Below are 21,679 nucleotides of genomic sequence, written 5' to 3'. Positions count from 1 at the left end.
GCTCTCTGTCTATCCCCCTCCATCCTGAATCCTGAGCTCTCCGTCCATCCCCCTGCATCCTGAATCCTAAGCTCTCCGTCCACCCCCCTCCATCCTGAATCCTGAGCTCTCTGTCCACCCCCCCCCCCCCTCCATCCTGAATCCTGAGCTCTCCATCCTTCCTCCTCCATCCTGAATACTGAGCTCTCCATCCATCCCCCTCCATCCTGAATCCTGAGCTCTCCATCCATCCCACTCCATCCTGAATCCTGAGCTCTCCGTCCACCCCCTCCATCCTCAATCCTGAGATTAATATTACAGTGATGTAAACATGTCCCCAATATGATTTGACAACACGCCTTAAACCACAACCAAATGGCCACGCCCGCTACTCAGCATGGTGCGCTGCGCTATCCACACTTCGGTTCTTCTAAGGCCCCTTTCACACTTGTGCGACTTGTCCCGCGATTTGGGACTGCAAAGTCACATAAAAAGTTGTACTCCATGATTTCCAATGAGTACCCTTCATATCTGTAAGACTTCAAGTCGCAACTACTTCAGAGTAGTCCCTGCACTACTTTGGGCCGATTTTAATGCGTTTTGAGGACCATAGCCATAGGCATTGCTTCAAGTGCAGTCAAAATCACGGCAAACAATCGCGGTAAAATTGCGCGACTTTTAGGTCGCATAGGTGTGAAAGGGGCCTTAAGTGTCCCTCATTGTCAAGTTCAAAAGTTGGGAGGTATGGACTCCTATTGTGAGACTCGTCATAGTGTCTCTGGAGGGGGCGCTGATCATTCCTGTGTAAAATATTACAGAAATCTTCCCTAATCCCAACCTTTAATTATCATTTCATTCCCCCCCCCCCCACATACAATGTTTGGAACTGGCAGTTACTGACACCAATAACTCTCCTTGAGGTACAGACCATAAATTCCCTCATTGTAATATACAGGGTTATTCTACATTTCCACACTATATATGTGTGTGTATCATCATCTGCTGGAGATAAAAGACATCACAGTGACTATGGAGGAAGAGGACGGACATGACGGGGGGCTTACTGGGTGTAAAAAGAAAATAAGATCTTATTACCTCCTCTGCTGCCACTTCCAGCAATATCTCCTTAGTACTTCCACCTGACTCACCTGGAACTTCCTGTCTGTATTCCATAGAGACTTCCTGTCTGGGTAGAAATTAGATCACCACCTTGTGGAGCTCAGAGGAACTGCAGCCCTGAGAAACCCTGGTAGTGTGAACACGGCCTTGTGCTGTGTGTGTATATACTGTATATCCTTATAGATGGGTCATCTCCACTCCCCCCAAAGGAGGTAGAAATATATTACTGCTCAAGGGGAGACATTTTGACACCTTTGATTTTGCAGTAAAATTGATTACAGATTTAGTCATGTAGAACATCTGCTATATGGATATATATCGCTTCTGAGCCTTTTGGCTAAGATCAAGTGTAGTATCTGTTCTTATCAGTGATCTAGCGGGGGCACTGTGCTGTCATCTTACCTGACCAAGGTTGGGTGGTGGCTATGCAAACCTGCTGGAGTGATAGGGGCTTGGAGGGTTAGTACCGGCTGGAACAGAAACCGGGGCGCCCACAGGCAGTTGGGACATGGGAGTATTTCCCCCGGGAAAGCTGGAAGAGCCCATTACCTCCTGATCTGAACATTCTACCTTGTCCAGCCAGGGGCTGGAAAGGCAGAAAGTCCACAGTGTTTGTGCCCCCTGGGTGTGGTCGCCCTAGGGATACTCTTAGTAACACTTGGGTGTGGGACCTCACGATGTGAACAGGCACATGGTCACTGCCACCAAATTTGCTTTCTTTCTGCACTGCGCCTCATAGGCTGGGCCTTTTGGCTAATGTCCGGGGCAATTTTTGTTACCAGGCCTCAGAGCCCGGCCAGTGCACCGACATGCATGTCCACATTTTTATTTTCTATTAATTTTCTCCCACTGTTTGTCACTCTTTCACTTTTGTTGTGTTTTTCTCACGGATGAAGGGCGTGAGTCCTCATGCTTGCCCTGACGTCTAGGGGGAAGATGTTATTTTATAGGTCATGTGTCCACAGACAGCAGCAATCTGGGCCATGAGGTATCCAATTAGGGTGTGCCCCTATCCTCAATTAACTAATATGATTGGAAGGATTGGGAAACAAGGATTTCGGGCACAAGAGTTTTTTTAAAAAAAGTTATTATTTTATTCAACAAAAAAGGTTTAAAATCATAGAAAAATACAGGCAAATAATTGTGTATTGAGGACACAGTGAGACCAATAAATTGTCTATACTGTAAAGTATCTCAGTACATAAAATTTGAGGCAATAGTTTACATACAATTCAAAACACAAGACCATTAGTAGTCATATAATTCTCGAAACCGTTTGCTCGATGTCAGAAGAAGACCGCCGGCAGACACCCGAACAATAAGGTGCCGGTCAGCGGGGTCAACTGAGAGTATAAGTTAACTTTCACCATATAATATATGACCTTTGCTCAACATGTTTCGCTTTCTTAGGAGAAAAGCTTCGTCTGGAGCATATCATTTCTTTTGTCTGTACATATAGTAATCAGGCACATATCTTAATTTTCATAAGAAATTCTTTAACGAGGAGGACTGTGCGTTTTGGGAAGCTCAGAGATAGACACTTATATAGTGACATAGTAGTGAGGGTAATCACTCCATGTCTATTATCAGACTTGGAAAGGGCGAGAGCTTAATATAGGGAGCATATCTCCAATGCTTGTGTATAGGCCCTTGCCACGCTGTTCCCAGCTTCCGCACAGTCCCCACCGGATGGGGAACCTCCGCCCTTTCCAAGTCTGATAATAGACATGGAGTGATTACCCTCACTACTATGTCACTATATAAGTGTCTATCTCTGAGCTTCCCAAAACGCACAGTCCTCCTCGTTAAAGAATTTCTTATGAAAATTAAGATATGTGCCTGATTACTATATGTACAGACAAAAGAAATGATATGCTCCAGACGAAGCTTTTCTCCTAAGAAAGCGAAACATGTTGAGCAAAGGTCATATATTATATGGTGAAAGTTAACTTATACTCTCAGTTGACCCCGCTGACCGGCACCTTATTGTTCGGGTGTCCGCCGGCGGTCTTCTTCTGACATCGAGCAAACGGTTTCGAGAATTATATGACTACTAATGGTCTTGTGTTTTGAATTGTATGTAAACTATTGCCTCAAATTTTATGTACTGAGATACTTTACAGTATAGACAATTTATTGGTCTCACTGTGTCCTCAATACACAATTATTTGCCTGTATTTTTCTATGATTTTAAACCTTTTTTGTTGAATAAAATAATAACTTTTTTTAAAAAAACTCTTGTGCCCGAAATCCTTGTTTCCCAATCCTTCCAATCATATTAGGGGGAGGATGTGTGGCCTTTAGGTTCCTTTCCCCCTGCTCCTGGGGGGTCTTTTTTCGGGAGAGTCCCTCGACCAAGTCAGCTTTGGCTAGCCTAGAAGAATGGGGTCTGCCAGGCCATTTGGGTAGGCAGACCATGGAAACCATTTTTCCCTGTCAGGAGTCTCCAGGGATCAGGGGAGAGGTCCTACCCCTTCCGGGGGTGGACTAAATGCACACTCTTAACAGCACTTTTAGTGTGTGGTCACATGCACGTTTTCTGTACACTTACAGGTTTTATCATTCTAGGTTTTTGCACCACTGCAGACATAAACAAACAAATATCTGGTATAGGGATACAAAGAACCCCAGCCGAGAGTAAAGGGTGGAAATGGCTCCTGATCCCCAGATTTGGGCAATTATGTCACCAATATAAATGGAAAAAAAAAAAACGCACTATGTGTAACAACTCAAATACCTACAAAAATAACTTATACCGGACTGCTGCTGTAACAAAGGTAAGTATTCCCTTTATCAACTAGAAGAGCATTATGTGTCATAGCGCTGTCCTATTGTGTGTGCACATAAATTATCACAAATGCACTAAAATATGTGGATACATTCATATATAAAGTGCTAGGGGCTCAAAGTAATATTCTCTGCAGATCTACTGCTTCCACTGTACACCTACTTCATTCATCTTATGGTGTTTATCAATAAATTAAGTAAACTGAACCATGTGCAAATTCATATTCAACATAAAGTGCTTTGTGTTCAAGATGCTGTTCCCTGCAGATCCACTGCTTCTACTTTGCACCTACTTCTTTAATCCTATAATATTTGCTGCTATATTAAATAAACTAAAAATCTGTGCAAATTCATTTAATCATACAATATTTTGTACTTTATTTAGTATTCTCTGCAAATCTACTGCTTCCACTTTGCATCTACCTAAATCAGTTTATTTTTCTTTAAAAAAAAAAAAAAAAAGTCCACAAATGAATGAAAAGTTGATAAGTTGTGAAAGTAGTGAAAAAACTATCAGCGCAAGACTAAGTGAAATTCAAATGTGTATAAAATGTGCTAGAATAAATCAATATATAAATCCGGCTGCATACACAAATTGTGTCCACACCTCACAACAAAAACATAAAAATCAAAAAACGTGCTGCGCCAGAAGTGCACAAAAATAATTAGTGATTACATGAATCAACAAGTGTTATCAACAAAATATGGTGTCCATCATATGTGCTCTGATGAAACATAAATGTTCATATAAAGTGCTCCAAAGTAATGATTAGTATATCCAGGGGTTGACAGGACAGCCTCAATCCCTTGTGAATCAAGCAGGAACCACCAGTGTGTGAACTCCCTCCACCAGTAAGATTGGCCTCTCACCTTGATACCAGACCCAAACGGGCCAGCATGAGCATATCAGGGGATAAACAGACTATCACAGGTAACCTCTCCAGCCTTCACCTCCGGGGGTCGCCAGGACATAAAATAAAGATAAAGCAAAGATCTAGTGCTCTCTGAATGTAAATAATGAGCCTTTATTGAGCATAAAGGGGTAACTCACATTTGTTGGGCACTCAGCCGTGCCTGCTACCCTGCCGAAGAAGCCAAACGGAGCCCACGCTCCAGGCGTAACGCGTATAGGGAGGCGGAGCCTGCGTGCCTGACGCCGATCGCTCTGGTGCTACTCTCCAACACTGAATGCCATAATAGCAGGTACGGCTGAGTGCCCAACAAATGTGAGTTACCCCTTTATGCTCAATAAAGGCTCATTATTTACATTCAGAGAGCACTAGATCTTTGCTTTATCTTTATTTTATGTCCTGGCGACCCCCGGAGGTGAAGGCTGGAGAGGTTACCTGTGATAGTCTGTTTATCCCCTGATATGCTCATGCTGGCCCGTTTGGGTCTGGTATCAAGGTGAGAGGCCAATCTTACTGGTGGAGGGAGTTCACACACTGGTGGTTCCTGCTTGATTCACAAGGGATTGAAGTTGTTAAAGTGCTCCAAACTGTGCTAGCTGTAGTGTAGCCACGCCTTCTTCCACCTCTTACACACGTGATGGTGAGGGCACCCCCCTGGTAGTACTCACCAGAGCAATATGACTCCCAGCTTTTCAGCTACCAGAGTCACAAACATCCTTCACACTCTCCTCACCTCCGATGGCAAAGGAACTGGATCCTCCTCGCTCACTCCTGCAAGTCTGCTGTGCTTTCTGTCAGTCTCCCTCCTAGACTCGGCTTCCTCCTCCGACTGCTGTTCCAGCAGGAGCTCCGCCTCTTCATACACACTCAGGGAGGAGAGAAAGGGGAATCCCGCATCGTGTAATGCCTTTTATTACAAGGAAATACTAAAATCTGCCCTCACTGAAGCCAGAAGCTGATTTAGTATTGGTAGTCATACTTCAACTGGAGGTCATCTTGGCTGAATACCTATTCAGGTAATTTGTTCTCTGACCCCCAAATAAGACAAATTCAGTACAAACCTAAACAAAACAAAACCAAACAAGTGATCTGTATATGAGACAGAAATTGTTCATTGCTCAAGGAGCCCCTCCAAAACTTTGGTGGAACCCTGGCTGAGAAAGGCTGGACTAGGCAGTAAAATATTTCTACCCCCCTTGGTGGGAGTGGAGATGACCCCATCTATAAGGATATACAGTACATACACATATAGCACAAGGCCGTGTTCACACTAACAGACGTTTTTCAAGGCTGTAGTTTCTCTGAGCTCCACAAGGTGGTGATCTCACTTCTACCCAGACGGGAGATCTCTGTGGAAGACAGACAGGAAGTGATGTCAGATGTAGACAGGAAGTGATGTCAGGTACAGACAGGAAGTTCCGGGTGAAAGGTGAGACAGGAGGAAGTAGAGAGAAGACATTGGTGGAAGTGGAAGAAGAGGTAATTATTATTATTATATTATTATTATACAGGATTTATATAGCGCCAACAGTTTGCGCAGCGCTTAACAAAATGAGGGCAGACATTACAGTTACACTACAATTTGGAACAAAAGGAATCAGAGGGCCCTGCTCGTTAGAGCTTACAATCTAATAAGATCTTATTTTCTATTTACACCTAGTAACCCCCCGTCATGTCCGTCCTCTTCCTCCATAGTCACTGTGACGTCTTTTCCACACTTACAGGGCCTGAACATTCTCTTCATTTTAGAGATGTATACCCTTTCCCACCAATCACCTTCCCACTGTATCAGTCTTACCGATTATACTACTTTTATTAGTGGGGGGGGTTGGCAGTGTATGGCATTAGAAGAAATCCCATCCAGGTACATGTAAATAGTCACGTTGGTGACAAGATACTCAATGGGTCCAACCAGAAAAAGAGTATTAAGACCTATTTAGTAGTAGAAGGTCCATCCATTGTGGTGAGTGTACATCCATGTGGGGTCACCTGGAAGTGGTCACGTGTTTATCTGTTACTAATGGCACCAGCACCTGTTCCCCTAACTCTTGTTTTTCAAGCAACTATTATTTGCATGGGACTTTTTTATACATGGGATGTTAGTTATATATTCTGGTGTTCTTCATTTATTTATTTTTTACACTTTTAGAGGTGGCAAACTGTTTAGTAATCTTGCTTCACATTCTTGTCAGTGCGGTCTATATACGCATTTACTGGAGATCAAATGACCATCACATTGCCTCCACCTCCCTCCCTGATAGAATAGAGAAATACAATGAAGATTCTAGAAGTCACCAGAGAGAACATCAAGGAAAGGGGTGCGGTGCTGGGAATTCTGGGACATTGTCCAGTAACAGACAAGGGATGTGTCTGGATGGTGACTGTATAATTGTGTGTGTCAGGTTCCTATAAGGAGTCAGGATGTCACTGTCTATTTCTCCATGGAGGAGTGGGAGTATATAGAAGAACACAAGGATCTCTACAAGGACATCATGATGGACAATCGGCTCTTCACATCACCGGGTAAGAGGGTCCACCTAGATCCTCAATCATCTGATAAACACATAGAAACAATGTATTCAGTCAGTGTGTGTGTTTCCTACAGATGGATCCAGTAATGGGAACCAACCAGAGAGATGTCCCCGTCCTCTGTATTCCTGGGATTCCGCACAGGAAGGTCACACCATCCCTCACCATCCTCAGGTAGATGAGGAACAATAACTGATAGTATCATTAGGATCTGTACATTATCTGCATTGTTATATGTACATTATCTGCAATGTTACAACTGATGTCATTTTTATTATATATTCAGAGTGGAAATCACGGAGATTATAATATTGTTGTTAAAGAAGAGTATAAAGAGGAGGATGAGGAGTATGGAGTGATGGAGGAGTTTTCAAAAGGACACAAGGATATGATGGAGCCTCCTAATACCAGGAACCCACCAGAGAGATGTCCCTGTCCTCTGTATTCCCGGGATTCCACACAGGAAGATCACCCCTTCCCTCAACATTACAAGGTTGGTGGGACAGAGTTTCTAGAACATGGACGTGTGGAGACAATGTGTCGATTGTTCTGTGTGCTCATATTTTACTAATTACATTTTATTTCTTTTTTTTTTTTTTGTTTAGGGTGAAGGTCTGATAGCTATAAAAGTTGAGTGTAAAGCAGAAGAGACATACGTGAGGGATGATCAGCAGTCTATGGAGGAGGATGGAATAATAGGGACATTTATAGAGGACGACACTCCCACAGAGATGAGCACAGGTGGGTCATTAACACTAAATACATTGCTCCACCCAAACTGCTCACTGATTGGTCCAGAGTAGGGCAAGGACTGGGTGTCATGGATATGCAATAATGTCTGGTAGCTTACCTGTTCCTCATGTCTGCATTAAGGGCCAGACTCTTCCTTCTGGCTGCTTTTATCACCTCTCCTTCCTGTTCCTGCCCCGCCCAAGGTCATCACAGGAATCCTATATTAACCAGCGCACTGCAGGCCTGCTTTGCTGTTCAACAGTATTAGTTCCTGTTTGCCGTGTGCGTGAAACTACTCCTCTGTGTACCGACTTTGGCTTGTCTCTGACTATTCCTGTTTGCCTGTTACCCTGACCTTTGGCCTGTCCCTTGACTACCCTTGTCTGCCTGTTACCTGTTGAGGAACCTATGCAGCTGGGCCAGACCAGACTAACCCCCGAAGAACATGCTAGACGCAGAACTTTGGGCTTATGCCTCTATTGTGGAGGCAAGGGCCACTTTCGTGACTCCTGCTCGCTTCGCCCGAGAAACGCTCGGGTAATACATTTAGAAGGTGGAATATTGAATCCAGAAGCATCGCTTTCCCGTCTTCTTCTCCCGGTGTCCCTTCATGTAAGCACTTCTCCCCAATCAACCCTTGCATATCTGGATTCCGGGGCTGCCAGCAACTTTATGGACTGGAGAACTGCTTCTTCTATGAAGCTCGCCCTTTCACCCCTTTCTACGCCGTTAGTAGTTTCGGCAATTGATGGCACTGTTCTTCCAGGGGGCCCTATTCGCTTCCAGACACTACCTATTAGGATGTCAGTGGGGATTCTCTACCAGGAGTGGATATCCTTTCTCATCCTACCCAAAGCCTCTACTCCCATTGTATTGGGCCTTCCTTGGCTAAAGCTCCACTCTCCCCATGTGGACTGGGTTTCTGGGCAGATCCTGGCTTGGGGCCCCTCATGTCTCTCGTCATGCCTTTCCAAGATGACTCCAAAGGAAGAACTTCCGGTTGCTACCACATCGGTATCTTCTGACCTTCCCGCTGCATACAGCGATTACTGGGATGCGTTTTGTAACAAATCAGATGAGGTGATTCTTCCTCACAGGTCCTTTGACACTTTGGACAAGGAGTCAATTCCTGAACCTGAGCCGATTGCCCCAACTTCATGCATTGTTGCCCATTCTACCACCCTGGACTCAAAAATTCCTCCTGGTAAGACCTTTGTCCCCACTGAGCTAAGAGCTAAGATTCTCAGTTGGGCACATGATTCCAAGGTGGCGGGCCATGCAGGTTTTCTCCGGTCCTTCTTGCTCATCAGCCGTCACTACTGGTGGCCTAATCTCCGCTCGGAGGTCAAAGACTATGTCAAGGCTTGTCATGTCTGTGCTCAGTCTAAATCCTCCACACAAGCTCCTGCTGGTCTCCTCATGCCTTTGCCCATTCCGAAGGAATACGAGGTCAGTCAAGTTCTGGATTCCCGACTCTGTAGAGGCGTTCTTCAGTACCTTGTTCATTGGAAAGGCTTTGGTCCTGAGGAGAGATCTTGGGTCCCTGCATCGGAGGTCTTTGCACCTCGTCTGTTAAAAAGATTTCATCTGAATTTTCCCTCTAAACCCGGGCCCGGGCGGGGCAGGGGGAGGCCTCGTAAGAGGGAGGGTACTGTCATGGATATGCAATAATGTCTGGTAGCTTACCTGTTCCTCATGTCTGCATTAAGGGCCAGACTCTTCCTTCTGGCTGCTTTTATCACCTCTCCTTCCTGTTCCTGCCCCGCCCAGGTCATCACAGGAAGCCTATATTAACCAGCGCACTGCAGGCCTGCTTTGCTGTTCAACAGTATTAGTTCCTGTTTCCTGTTTGCCGTGTGCTTGAAACTACTCCTCTGTGTATTGACTTTGGCTTGTCTCTGACTATTCCTGTTTGCCTGTTACCCTGACCTTTGGCCTGTCCCTTGACTACCCTTGTCTGCCTGTTACCCCGACCTCAGCTTACCCTTCACCATTCTGTGTCCTGAGTGGCTTCTTCCCTTCACTCCTTACGGAGCGTGACCTGGGGGACCCCAGGGGCCGCGACCTGGGCCCAGCTGCAGCGAAGTCCATCCTCGCCACTAGAGGCCCTGGTGAACACCCGCTTGGTCTTAGACTCCGCGCCCTGGGGAATCTTGGGTTCACATTCCGGTCCATCCGCAGCAGTCTGCTATAGGGTTCACTACCTTGCGCTGCGCCCCTGCCTCCAACAGGGTGCAGTTGTCACCTGGCCACAGGTGACCTGACACTGGGTGATATAAGCCTGTAAAACCCTGGTCACTTTCCTGAGCTGTGTTCCCCTTCCTGTATTTCTCGCGGATAATCTACCTTCTCTGTGCTGCAGACACAATTTATGTATCTAGCCTGGATTTATGGGGATTCTGAGGTTCGGCTGGCAGCAAATAGGCATTACTAGACCTAGGCACTTAGGGAATGTACCTTGCGTCTTCTTCCCCATGCCCGGGTCTAGTAAGATCTCTGACAGAGCAATTCTCCCAGGGTTACTTGCTCTGTTGTCTGCTGGCTGTGCTGGGTGGAGGGATATGTCTGTATAGTCTCACACCCAAGTCACTGAGTGCAGTCTCAGGAGATGGGAGACAGCAGTGTGGGACCTCTGCAACTTTTCTCAAGTAAACAATTAAGCTTCCACTGATTACTGAATACCAATATTATCAGTCCTGATCCTTACATAATATAATTTATATTGTACATTACATACACCTGACCCCTGCACTATATACTCTATGTTGTAAATTATATACTCCTGACCCCTGCACTATACACTCTGTTGTACATTACATACTCCTGACCCCTGCACCATATACTCTATGTTGTACATTACATCATTCTGATACTGTATAGTCCTAACTTTTGTATCCTATATAATAAGTTGTACATTACATAGGCCTTACTTCTTTTGCGACCATTTCTACCCACTGGACATTTTATATCTGATGATTTGATTGGAGCACAGACTTTTACATGTTGATAATAATGTGTAACATTCTTAGACTTTGGAACCTTAACTACTTGCCACCCCGGCCAATTCTGACACTTCTCTCCTACATGTAAAAACCAACATACCAACATTATATATATATATATATATTTTAGCAGAGGCCCTATGAAATAAATTCATGGGTTTTGGCATTCTTTATGTCACAAGGTATTTGCGCAGCGATTTTTCAAACTTTAAAATTGCATATTTAGAACTGGCGCCAAACTATGGCACTTAAAATTCTCCATAGGCAACACTTTAAACATTTTTACAGGTTACCAGTTTAGCTTTACAGAGGAGGTCTGGCACTAGAACTATTGCTCTTGTTTAGACATTTGTGACAATATCTCACATATGTGCTGTGATCACTATTTACATTATGCTTGGGGGACTTACATATGTTTTCTCATTTGCACATAAGCATGGGAGGCGGGGCGCTTTTAATGCTTTTTATTATTACTTATTTTATCCCAAACTATTTTTTACACTGTCTCTTTAATTTATTTTGCAGTAACTTTATTGCTATCAGATGAACAACATCCCTTGTGAAAGCATAGGCCGAGACATCTACTCTTAATGGAGAGGTCACTTCTGGGGGCAGCCACTCAAATTACTTCTGCAGTACAAGGCCTCACCAGCTTAACATTTTAATACCTGAATGATGCCGGTAGTTGCATCATATGACTGCCTTGTTGGCAACCGGTAAACAGTGATAGTGAGGGAGAAGTAAATAACCTATTGATTGTGGTCTTCTGGATCAGTTCAGTCTTCATCTTGGTTGTTCTCCCCCATCCTCACTCTCTGACCTCTAAGCCCCGCTGTTATTCATGACTAAATCATAGACTAAATAAGGAAGTGCAGTACTTCTTGTGTTGGGAAGATGGCAATGAGTGATAGAGGGGGTGGGGACACTCGTCCTATAATCCCCTCATCACTGTCACTCCTATAAAAGACAGTTCTCGTTGTTTCCTCACTCTCTGACTAAGGTCCTTGAATAAAGAAATGAACTGGTAGGAGATCAGAGGACCCATTTACTAGTTACCTTGAGGGTGGAATTATAAGGACCTCAGAGACAAAGCTGCCTGATGTGGACTGAGTCCTGGTTTAAGGGAACCCAGTCTGCTCATGTCTAGTAATCTTTTTATTTCTATTTTAGTACATGGATGGGAGATGAGGAAAACCTCAGAGGATTGTCTCACTTTGTCTCCAGACTGCAAAGTAGAAGATGAAGACATCACACAGTATAGTCCAGAAGAAAAACCAGCTACCTCAAATGTCCATCTGGTACCACACAGTGTAGGTGGATCATCGTATTCCTCTTATCCTGTGGAACCTCAGACTGTGAGAGACAGTGCCATTCCAGATAAGAGGCTTTCTTGTACTGAGTGTGGGAAGTGTTTCAGTTTTAAATCCCATCTTAATGTGCATAAAAGATCTCACACAGGGGAGAAGCCGTATTCCTGTTCTGAGTGCGAGAAATCTTTTTCACAGAAGTCCGATCTTAACACACATCAAAGATTTCACACAGGGGAGAAGCCATATTCTTGTCCTGAGTGTGGGAAATGTTTTTCACAGATCTCACATCTTTACACACATCAGAGAACACACACAGATGAGAAGCCACTTTCCTGTTCTGAGTGTGGGAGATGTTTTTCATTGATGTCCAGTCTTAAAAGACATCAGAGATCTCACACTGGGGAGAAGCCACTTTCCTGTCCTGAATGTGAGAAATGTTTTGCAACAAAAACTGATTTTGTCAAGCATCAGAGGACTCACACTGGGGAGAAGCCATACTGCTGTGTTGAATGCGGGAAATGTTTTTCACAGAAATCTGATCTTTACAGACATCAGAGATTGCACACAGGAGAAAAGCCACTTTCCTGTTCTGAGTGCGGGAAATGTTTTTCACAAAAGTCTGATCTTTACAGACATCAGAGATCTCACACAGGGGAGAAGCCATATTCCTGTCCTGAGTGTGGGAAATGTTTTTCACAGAAGTCCAATCTTTCCAAACATCAAAGATCTCACATGGGGGAAAAGCTATTTTCCTGTCCTGAGTGAGGGAATTGTTCCTCACTAAAGTCCTGTCTTCCTATAGATCAGGGATCCCACACAACCCTCGAGGTGTATTAGTGCCTTGAGTGTGGGAAATGTCTTCCATATTAATGTTGCTGGACATCACAGCTCTCGTGTGGGGAAGAAGCACACCCTGGTATATACCTCAGATATACTCATTGGCTGATCTTCATCATGTAAGAAACACATCATAGGGAGATCAGAGATCACCAAAGACATGGATAAAGTGTTCTAACATGTTTGCCATTGATAGCAGTAGAAAAATAAAACTGGAGTCATTACCTCTCATTGGCTGAGTACATTTTATAGTGTAAGCTTTAACAAACACGATTTCTCTTTTGAAATAAAAAATAGAAAAAAAAGTTGAACGAATGTGACATTCATTTGCCCAGCCATGATAAATATCAGAGGTATGAATGAATTCTTACATTGAATTCCCATAATAATTGACTCCATCTAGTAACCATAATTTTGTATGATGCTCTTTTTACTGATGGAGGTATTCCAGGAAAAATAACTCATTATGACAACTAGATGGAGTTGATGTTCATAGAAAATCACAGCATTAATTAAATTATGACTGGGCAAATGCTCGTCATGCATGTTCAATTAATTTTCTTTAAATAGACCCCTTTGTTTCCTTTGTCAGGCAAAGTTTCATACTGATGACTGAGATCATACTCATGCATTCATGAGTTCAAAGATAACTTTGATGTTCCACTCTGGCAAATCCAAACGAAACTCCCATAATACAGAGTGCAGTGGTCAGGAGTATATCATACACAGCCCTGTGTATAGAGTGCAGTGGTCAGGAACATGTCATATGCAGCCCTGTGTATAGAGCACAGTGGTCAGGAACATGTCATATACAGTCCTGTGTATAGAGTGGAGTGGTCAGGAATATGTCATATACAGTCCTGTGTATAGAGTGCAGTGGTCAGGAACATGTCATATACAGCCCTGTGTATAGAGTGCAGTGGTCAGGAACATTTCATATACAGCCCTGTGTATAGAGTGTAGTGGTCAGGAACATGTCATATACAGCCCTGTATATAGAGTGCAGTGGTCAGGAACATGTCATACAGCCCTGTGTACAGAGTGCAGTGGTCAGGAATATGTTGTATACAGCCCAGTGTACAGAGTGCAATAGTCCTGGGTATGTCATGTACAGACCGGTGTACATAGTGCAACGGTCTAGAGTATATCGTATACAGCTCAAGGTACAGAGTGCAGTGGTCAAATGTAATGGTAAGGACTTTTATCATTTACAGCCTGGTATACAGAATATATTGGTAAGGAACATGTCATATACAGCCCTTGTAAGGAATACTGAATGTGGGTATACAGTGGCAGCTGAAATGACAAGACTGATGGGTTGTGCCTAAGAAAGCTGGAATCTGACTGAGTATGATTAAGTAGAGTATTAATGCACACAATACCCACAGACCATAAACAAAGCAAAATGGAAAAATGAATGTGACAGTGTTGCAAATAACCAACCAACCTAACTAGAATACACTATGTACAAATGGAGGGAAGCTCAAATAAATAGGGCAAGACCAGGAAAGGGACTGAGAATAAGGGGAGCAAAGATGAGGTAACAGGATAAAGGAAACCAAATACAGGATAATGTAAACAGAATACAGAATCAAGCAGGGAAATGGCTCACAAGCAGAACACTGAGACACTGATGAAAGCTAAGGGAGGAGTTATATACCTTCCCAGCAGCCAGCTTTAGGTGGAGCCTGATTACTGAGATGTTCTGTCTCCTAGGGGACACCCACTAGTGGCCACCAGAACCGCAGCCTTCACCCCTGGGAACCACAAAGCAACTAGCAGGTTATCCAGGCCCTGATAGTTCCCCCTTAAGTCATGACCTCCAGATGCTCCACTTGGGCTTGAAAATAAATGTCCATGTGAGAGACCATGGCACTGGATAAATCCAAAAAGGATAAGATCCCAGCATCATTGTCTGAAGTTTTTCCTAAAGCCACAGTCCTTCAACCTTCAGGATACCTGAGTGACAGGGTCTGGAAACTTGCTGGGTGTCTCCTAGAATCAGATCCTTTAAAATGTGAAATTTCTCCCTGAATTCCAATCTATCCCGGATGTGCATGTATGGGTCCGGCACGGGATAACTTTCTTGTCCCATATTCTCATGAACGGCACCCTTAAGAATTATGCGACCCTACGCAGCCACTTTGGACTGCCTGGACATATGTATTTTCGCTACCTACACATCCGTCACACGTTCCGCTCACAATTTCCCCAACCAATCCCTGTACTGTGAACTGTGGGACCCTGCGCTTATGGATTTTTAAATAAAGTGGTTGGTGCTAAAAATAAATATTTTGATCAAGCTGCTAGCTGCAAAAAAGTGCAAGTGCTCTTTAAAATGTGAAATGTGAATGCAGCGCTGCTTACTAATATAAATAAATGAATAAATACATACAAGTGATAGAATCATATAAGTGATAAAATCTACTACCGATCATATACTCATATTAACATATGATTAAAAAATTGAATAAATTTAATTAAATTAATTAAATCAATGTGTTAAATAAAGTCCATAAATTAATCCTTCCGTAGTGGTGTGTCCTTCCCCAATATATTTAAAGTGCTTTAGTGCTCGATCTGTGCTTTGCATGGGGTTTCCCCCTTCAGGTGTCTACTTACCACTAAGTAGATATAAGCAGGCATGAACAATTAGACTTTGTATTCAGCGTCTCCACTTTAGTAGGAAAGGACTGTTGCTGGAAGATCAAGATAAATTCCCCTTGTCCTCAGAAAAAGAAACCTTTTCTCTAGGCCCCGCCTCCACCAGCCACCAATCACTAGCACTGCGCGGAAGACGCACGCTGCCGATTACGCAACCTCACGTCACGAGCCGCTGTGGAGGCGTTCCACAGCGGCTCGTGACGTGAGGTTGCGTAATCGGCAGCGTGCGTCTTCCGCGCAGTGCTAGTGATTGGTGGCTGGTGGAGGCGGGGCCTAGAGAAAAGGTTTCTTTTTCTGAGGACAAGGGGAATTTATCTTGATCTTCCAGCAACAGTCCTTTCCTACTAAAGTGGAGACGCTGAATACAAAGTCTAATTGTTCATGCCTGCTTATATCTACTTAGTGGTAAGTAGACACCTGAAGGGGGAAACCCCATGCAAAGCACAGATCGAGCACTAAAGCACTTTAAATATATTGGGGAAGGACACACCACTACGGAAGGATTAATTTATGGCCTTTATTTAACACATTGATTTAATTAATTTAATTATATTTATTCAATTTTTTAATCATATGTTAATATGAGTATATGATCGGTAGTAGATTTTATCACTTATATGATTCTATCACTTGTATGTATTTATTCATTTATTTATATTAGTAAGCAGCGCTGCATTCACATTTCACAATCCCTGTACTGACCCCCATCCCTGTGCTGGAGGTAGTTAGGTGTTCTGATCCCAGTCACTTTGGGCCTGATTCATAGTACGGAGAAATGGCTTTTCGGCGGGATTTTGTGAACCGGAGAATTTTTAAGTCTGAAATTGGTATTCAAAGAACGGCGGGCGGAAAATAACTCCAACTGTGAGATTCATTAAGATCAACTAATGTCAGGACTGGACTTAAAAACAGTCCAGCTAAAAGGTGGACTAATTTTTTCAAAATCACAAAATATGGCAGGAAAAAAATAAAAAATGTGTGGGAAATATGTGTTATATGATTTTGAGCTAAACTGCTTTTAAACTGTGTGAAAATGTTAAGTAGAAAAAAAGATATTAATAAAAGTGTAAAATGCAAAAATAGCTCCAGAGTCAATTTCTGGCAGATAGCCCATGTGAGCATGCTCCAAACCAAAAACTAGGCTGAAAATAACGTTTTTGAAAACGTTAGTGGGAGTTTTATTGAATTTGCGGCAAATACCGCCGCAAATTCGCGGTAAAACGGCGCTATTCCGGCGCTAATAAAATTTTTTTTTTTTTTTTTTTTTTTTTTAATTTTTTTTTGCACATATCTATGTATGTCTATATATATATATATATATATATATATATATATATATGAATCACAAAAAAATATATATCTATACATAAATATATATATATATATATATGTGTGTGTGTATATATATATATATATATATATATATATATATATATATATATAAACACACACACATATATATATATATATATATATATATATATATATATATAGATAGATAGATAGATAGATAGATAGATAGATAGATAGATAGATAGATATCCAAAAATAATTATATGTATATATATATATATATATATATATATATGTTTTATTTATTGATTTGCCTATGTGTATATATATATATATATATATATATATATATATATATGAAAAGGAACACTAACACGGCTCCTCCCCGAAAATTAAACATTGTATATGTGTGAAATTAATATATTTTTGGATTGGTTAGATATAGAATGTAACAATAATATATGTTTTTTTGCATATGTGTGTATATATATATATATATATATATATATATATATATATATATATATATATATATATATATATATATATATATATATATATATATATATATATATATATATATATATATATATATATATGCAAAAAACTATATATTATTGTTACTTCCTATATCTAACCAACCCCAAAAATATATTAATTTCACACATATACAATGTTTCATTTTTGGGGAGAAGCCGTATTAGTGTTGCTTGTCATATACAACAACAAACAGTTGTAGGTAGTTCAGGGATTCGAACACCCAAATACACTGTTGCAAGGCAGCGGTGCTAACCACTTAACTACCTAAAGCTAATGACATTTTTTTCAAAGCATGTGTGATTTGTACTTTAAAAAAAAAAAATTATATATATATATATATATTCTATTTAGACCCAATTCAAGCTCAAATAATTTTTATTTATTAAAATTTTTTGATGGACTAATTGAATCAAACTATATTAATTTTTAGAGCCCATTCACATTAGCGCGACTTGTCAGGCAACTTGTCAGCCTGACAAGTCGCGGTATGTCGGGGTCCATTGAGTAGTACAGGACCCGTTCTAATAGGAGCGACACAAGTCACTCCGACTTAGAAAAAGGGTCCTGTACCACTTTGGGGCGACCTCGGAGCGACTTGCATAGACTTCCAGTATGTGAAGTCTCTGCAAGTCGCAGTGCACAGCGGTGCACGCGACTTCACAGGTCACCCCCCGAAGTCGTGTCGCCTCAATGTGAATGGGCTCTTAAGGTGCCAGTGCATGTATGCTTGGTATAAAGATAACAAGAAACTAAGAAAAAAAAAAACCTCAGAGACCACAATTCCCAAATAATTAACCTAGTTTAGTGAAACTGTATAAAATCAACAAATTTTTAAAAATAATCCTGCATGCTGGAAATTATATATAGGTGTTTAAAACATTTATTTCTGTGAAAAATTTGTATTTTAAACTTAAATTGATAGGCTAAGAAACTATCAGTGGCATATATTATGAAATAAATGTAACACAGTGATTATGTTTGTGTAAATTGTGTTTTGCAAAAATGTTGCAAATATGTATTGAGCTTGAGCTTGATTAAATAAACTGACCAAAATATCCAAGTGGTTAGCACAGCTGCCTTGCAACAATGTATTTGGGTGTTCAGATCCCTGAACTACCTACAACTGTCTGTTGTTATATATGACAAGCAACACCCCAAAAATAAAACATTGTATATGTGTGAAATTAATATATTTGTTGAGTGGGGAGCCATATGTGTTGCTTCCTATATAGAGCCACATTACACTCTGAAAAATAGCAGTGTTTCAGCTTGCAAATCTGAGAATTTGCAAATTGATTGAACATATGCAGTGCAACCCCAGAACTCAGAATTCAACAACCCAAAAAAAAAAAAAAAAAAAAGATATATATATATATATATATATATATATATATATAAAAAATTACTACATCAAGTCAACACACATAGGAAATGCTTTGAATAATCTCAGAATGAGCACAAAGTGGCTTTTTTTATTAAGACTAATGGGCCATACACACTATAAGATTTTCTGAAGATTTTTTCCTTTAGATTTACCAAAACCATATAATATGAGGTCAAACCTAAACACTTTCAATTTGTATGCAATCTGGCAGGCCCTTGCACTACATAGAAAAGGTAAATCTGAAGGAAAAAGTCTTCAGAAAACCTTATAGTGTGTATGGCCATACATGATCCAATTTTCTTACAATTTTCTGTCCAATTTTCTTGAAATTTACCTTCAAGTATGTAGTACAAAGGCCTGCCTAATTGGATACAAGTGAAAGTGTTGTTTAGCTTTGACATCACATTATGTGGTTTGTGGTTAATCTATCAGAAAATTGTACAACAAAAATTGAACATGTATGGCCATACACACTATAAGATTTTCCGAAGACTTTTTCCTTCAGATTTACCTTTTCTATGTAGTGCAAGGGCCTGCAAGATTGCATACAAATTGAAAGTGTTTAGGTTTGACCTCATATTATATGGTTTTGGTAAATCTAAAGGAAAAAGTCTTCAGAAAATCTTAAGCCCCGTACACACGTACTGATCGTCGGCCGAACGATCGGCTGTCTTTTGTCCAGGGCTGTCCTGTCTGTTGAAAACTGCAAAAGACTGCACACTAATTTTGTCGGCCAACAACAGACGACTGCAGAAGTGATGTCATGTGATGGTTAACTTTCCCTGTGTTTTTTCTTTTCTGAGCATGCCCAGTCTTGCAAATCAGCCGATTGTCGGCCGAATTCTGTACTGACTGGCGAACAATCGGCCGTTGTGGTGTTGGCCAAAAAAATTTTTAATGCCTGCACGACAGATTCTGTTCGGCTGAAAATGCGCTGTCGGCTGTCGGAAGCATCATACTAACACGCCTACAATCGGCCGATCGGTCGTCGGCCGAATATTTACGGCCAAAGATCGGTACGTGTGTACGAGGCATTATAGTGTGTATGGCCCATTAAGCTGGCCATACATGTTCAACTTTTGTTGTACAATTTTCTGGTAGATCTACCACAAACCACATAATGTGAGGTCAAAGCTAAAAAACACATTCACTTGTATCCAATTAGGCAGGCCTTTGTACTACATACTTGAAGGTAAATTTCAAGAAAATTGGACAGAAAATTGTAAGAAAATTGGAACATGTATGGCCAGCCTTAAGCCTCGTACACACATACCGATTGTCGGCCGTAAACATTAGGCCGACGACCGATCGGCCGATTGTAGGCTTGTTAGTATGATGCTTCCGACAGCCGACAGCGCATTTTCGGCCGAACAGAATCTGTCGTGCAAGCATTAAAATGTTTGTATGCCGACACCAGAACGGCCGATTGTTCGCCAGTCAGTACAGAATTCGGCCGACAATCAGCAGATTTGCAAGACTGGGCATGCTCAGAAAAGAAAAAACACACGGAAAGTTAACCATCACATGACATCACTTCTGCAGTCGTCTGTTGTTGGCCGACAAAATTTGTGTGCAGTCTTTTGCAGTTTTCAACAGACAGGACAGCCCTGGACAAAAGACGGCCGATCGGTCGGCCGACGATCGGTACGTGTGTACGAGGCATTAGTCTAAATGAAAAAGCCACTTTGTGCTCATGCTGAGATTATTGAAAGCATTTCTTATGTGTGTTGACTTGTAAGAAACTTGGATCATGGATGGCCAGCCAAACACTCATTCATTAGTGAACTGGTGATTTTGGTTTAGGAACCAACAGACCCAATTAATTACTTTGCTGGGCGTTTCCTATACTGGGTGGGTGTAGTTTAACCAAGGTTATATAAAGGGATGTATGAGATCATATCATTTGGCCTGTGGAAGGGCCACAGGTCTTTATGTCCGAATTTGCTTTTGGGGGTGGGGGGTTTGCTGGCATGCCTAATGATCCATATTGCAGTAAGTGTATTCTGTTGGATGAATACTTTTCATGCTCTAACAGTTTGGTATTGTTTTTGCAAAGTGTGTCTTTATGTACTCTATACATGTTTTTTTTTTATTTTCATGCCTCTGTGTAGCTGTATGTTCTACTGATTTGATGGTATTTAAATGGAAAGACAGGCTCATGCAAACAATTAACATAAAAAGTATGTTGGGTATGTTTAATGCTTAATACTAAGGTGTCTACAACTTATTTTGCTTGACTTTTGGATATTGTAAGCTCTATCTATCCATCATATGTTGTATCTTTTTGCACTGTAATTTGAATAAAAATTACTTGATTTGGGGGGCATTTCACATTTCACATTTCACATGCTTGCTTGAGTGATTACTGATGTTTTATACATGTTCAATAAAGCTTATTCATTTGTACACAGCTCCTGGTTTTTTGTTTTCTTTTCTTATTTGTCTAGATGTAATTCAGATACCTTTTGTGTCTATTGAATGTAATCAATTTCTTGTATTTTTTGTGTGTGTGTGCAATGGCAGTGCAGTATGAACATGGGTAGGGTTTCTCCCTTTACTCCAGCAAAGTGTGTATGGGTGGGTGTGTGGGGT

At 41.5% G+C, this 21,679-nt stretch overlaps 3 protein-coding genes across 3 annotated transcripts in view; 2 read left to right on the top strand and 1 right to left on the bottom strand.

The window, feature by feature from the left end:
• Positions 1–21,679, bottom strand: part of LOC309550094 (uncharacterized protein) — a gene marked incomplete at both ends in the record, with an annotated part of 286,669 nt that overhangs the window by 17,153 nt on the left and 247,837 nt on the right.
• LOC309549397 (uncharacterized protein) overlaps positions 7,407–21,679 on the top strand; it is a gene marked incomplete at its 3' end in the record, with an annotated part of 167,859 nt that continues 153,586 nt past the window's right edge. The window contains exon 1 of the mRNA XM_082249656.1: positions 7,407–7,499. The remainder of the gene's footprint in view (positions 7,500–21,679) is intronic.
• On the top strand, positions 11,232–13,437 carry LOC309550098 (uncharacterized protein; the record flags this gene model as incomplete). The annotated part of the gene is made up of 2 exons (XM_082250557.1): positions 11,232–11,241; positions 12,284–13,437. 2 exons carry the CDS (start codon positions 11,232–11,234, stop codon positions 13,132–13,134), a joined length of 861 nt encoding a protein of 286 aa, XP_082106683.1. The 3' UTR covers positions 13,135–13,437.

This window comes from Pelophylax lessonae (genome assembly GCF_965119305.1).
Source record: "Pelophylax lessonae genome assembly, chromosome: 3".
NCBI classification, from domain to species: Eukaryota; Metazoa; Chordata; class Amphibia; order Anura; family Ranidae; genus Pelophylax; species Pelophylax lessonae.
The sequence above is the reverse complement of the archived record's forward strand: the minus strand, read 5'-3'. Positions and strand labels throughout refer to the sequence as shown.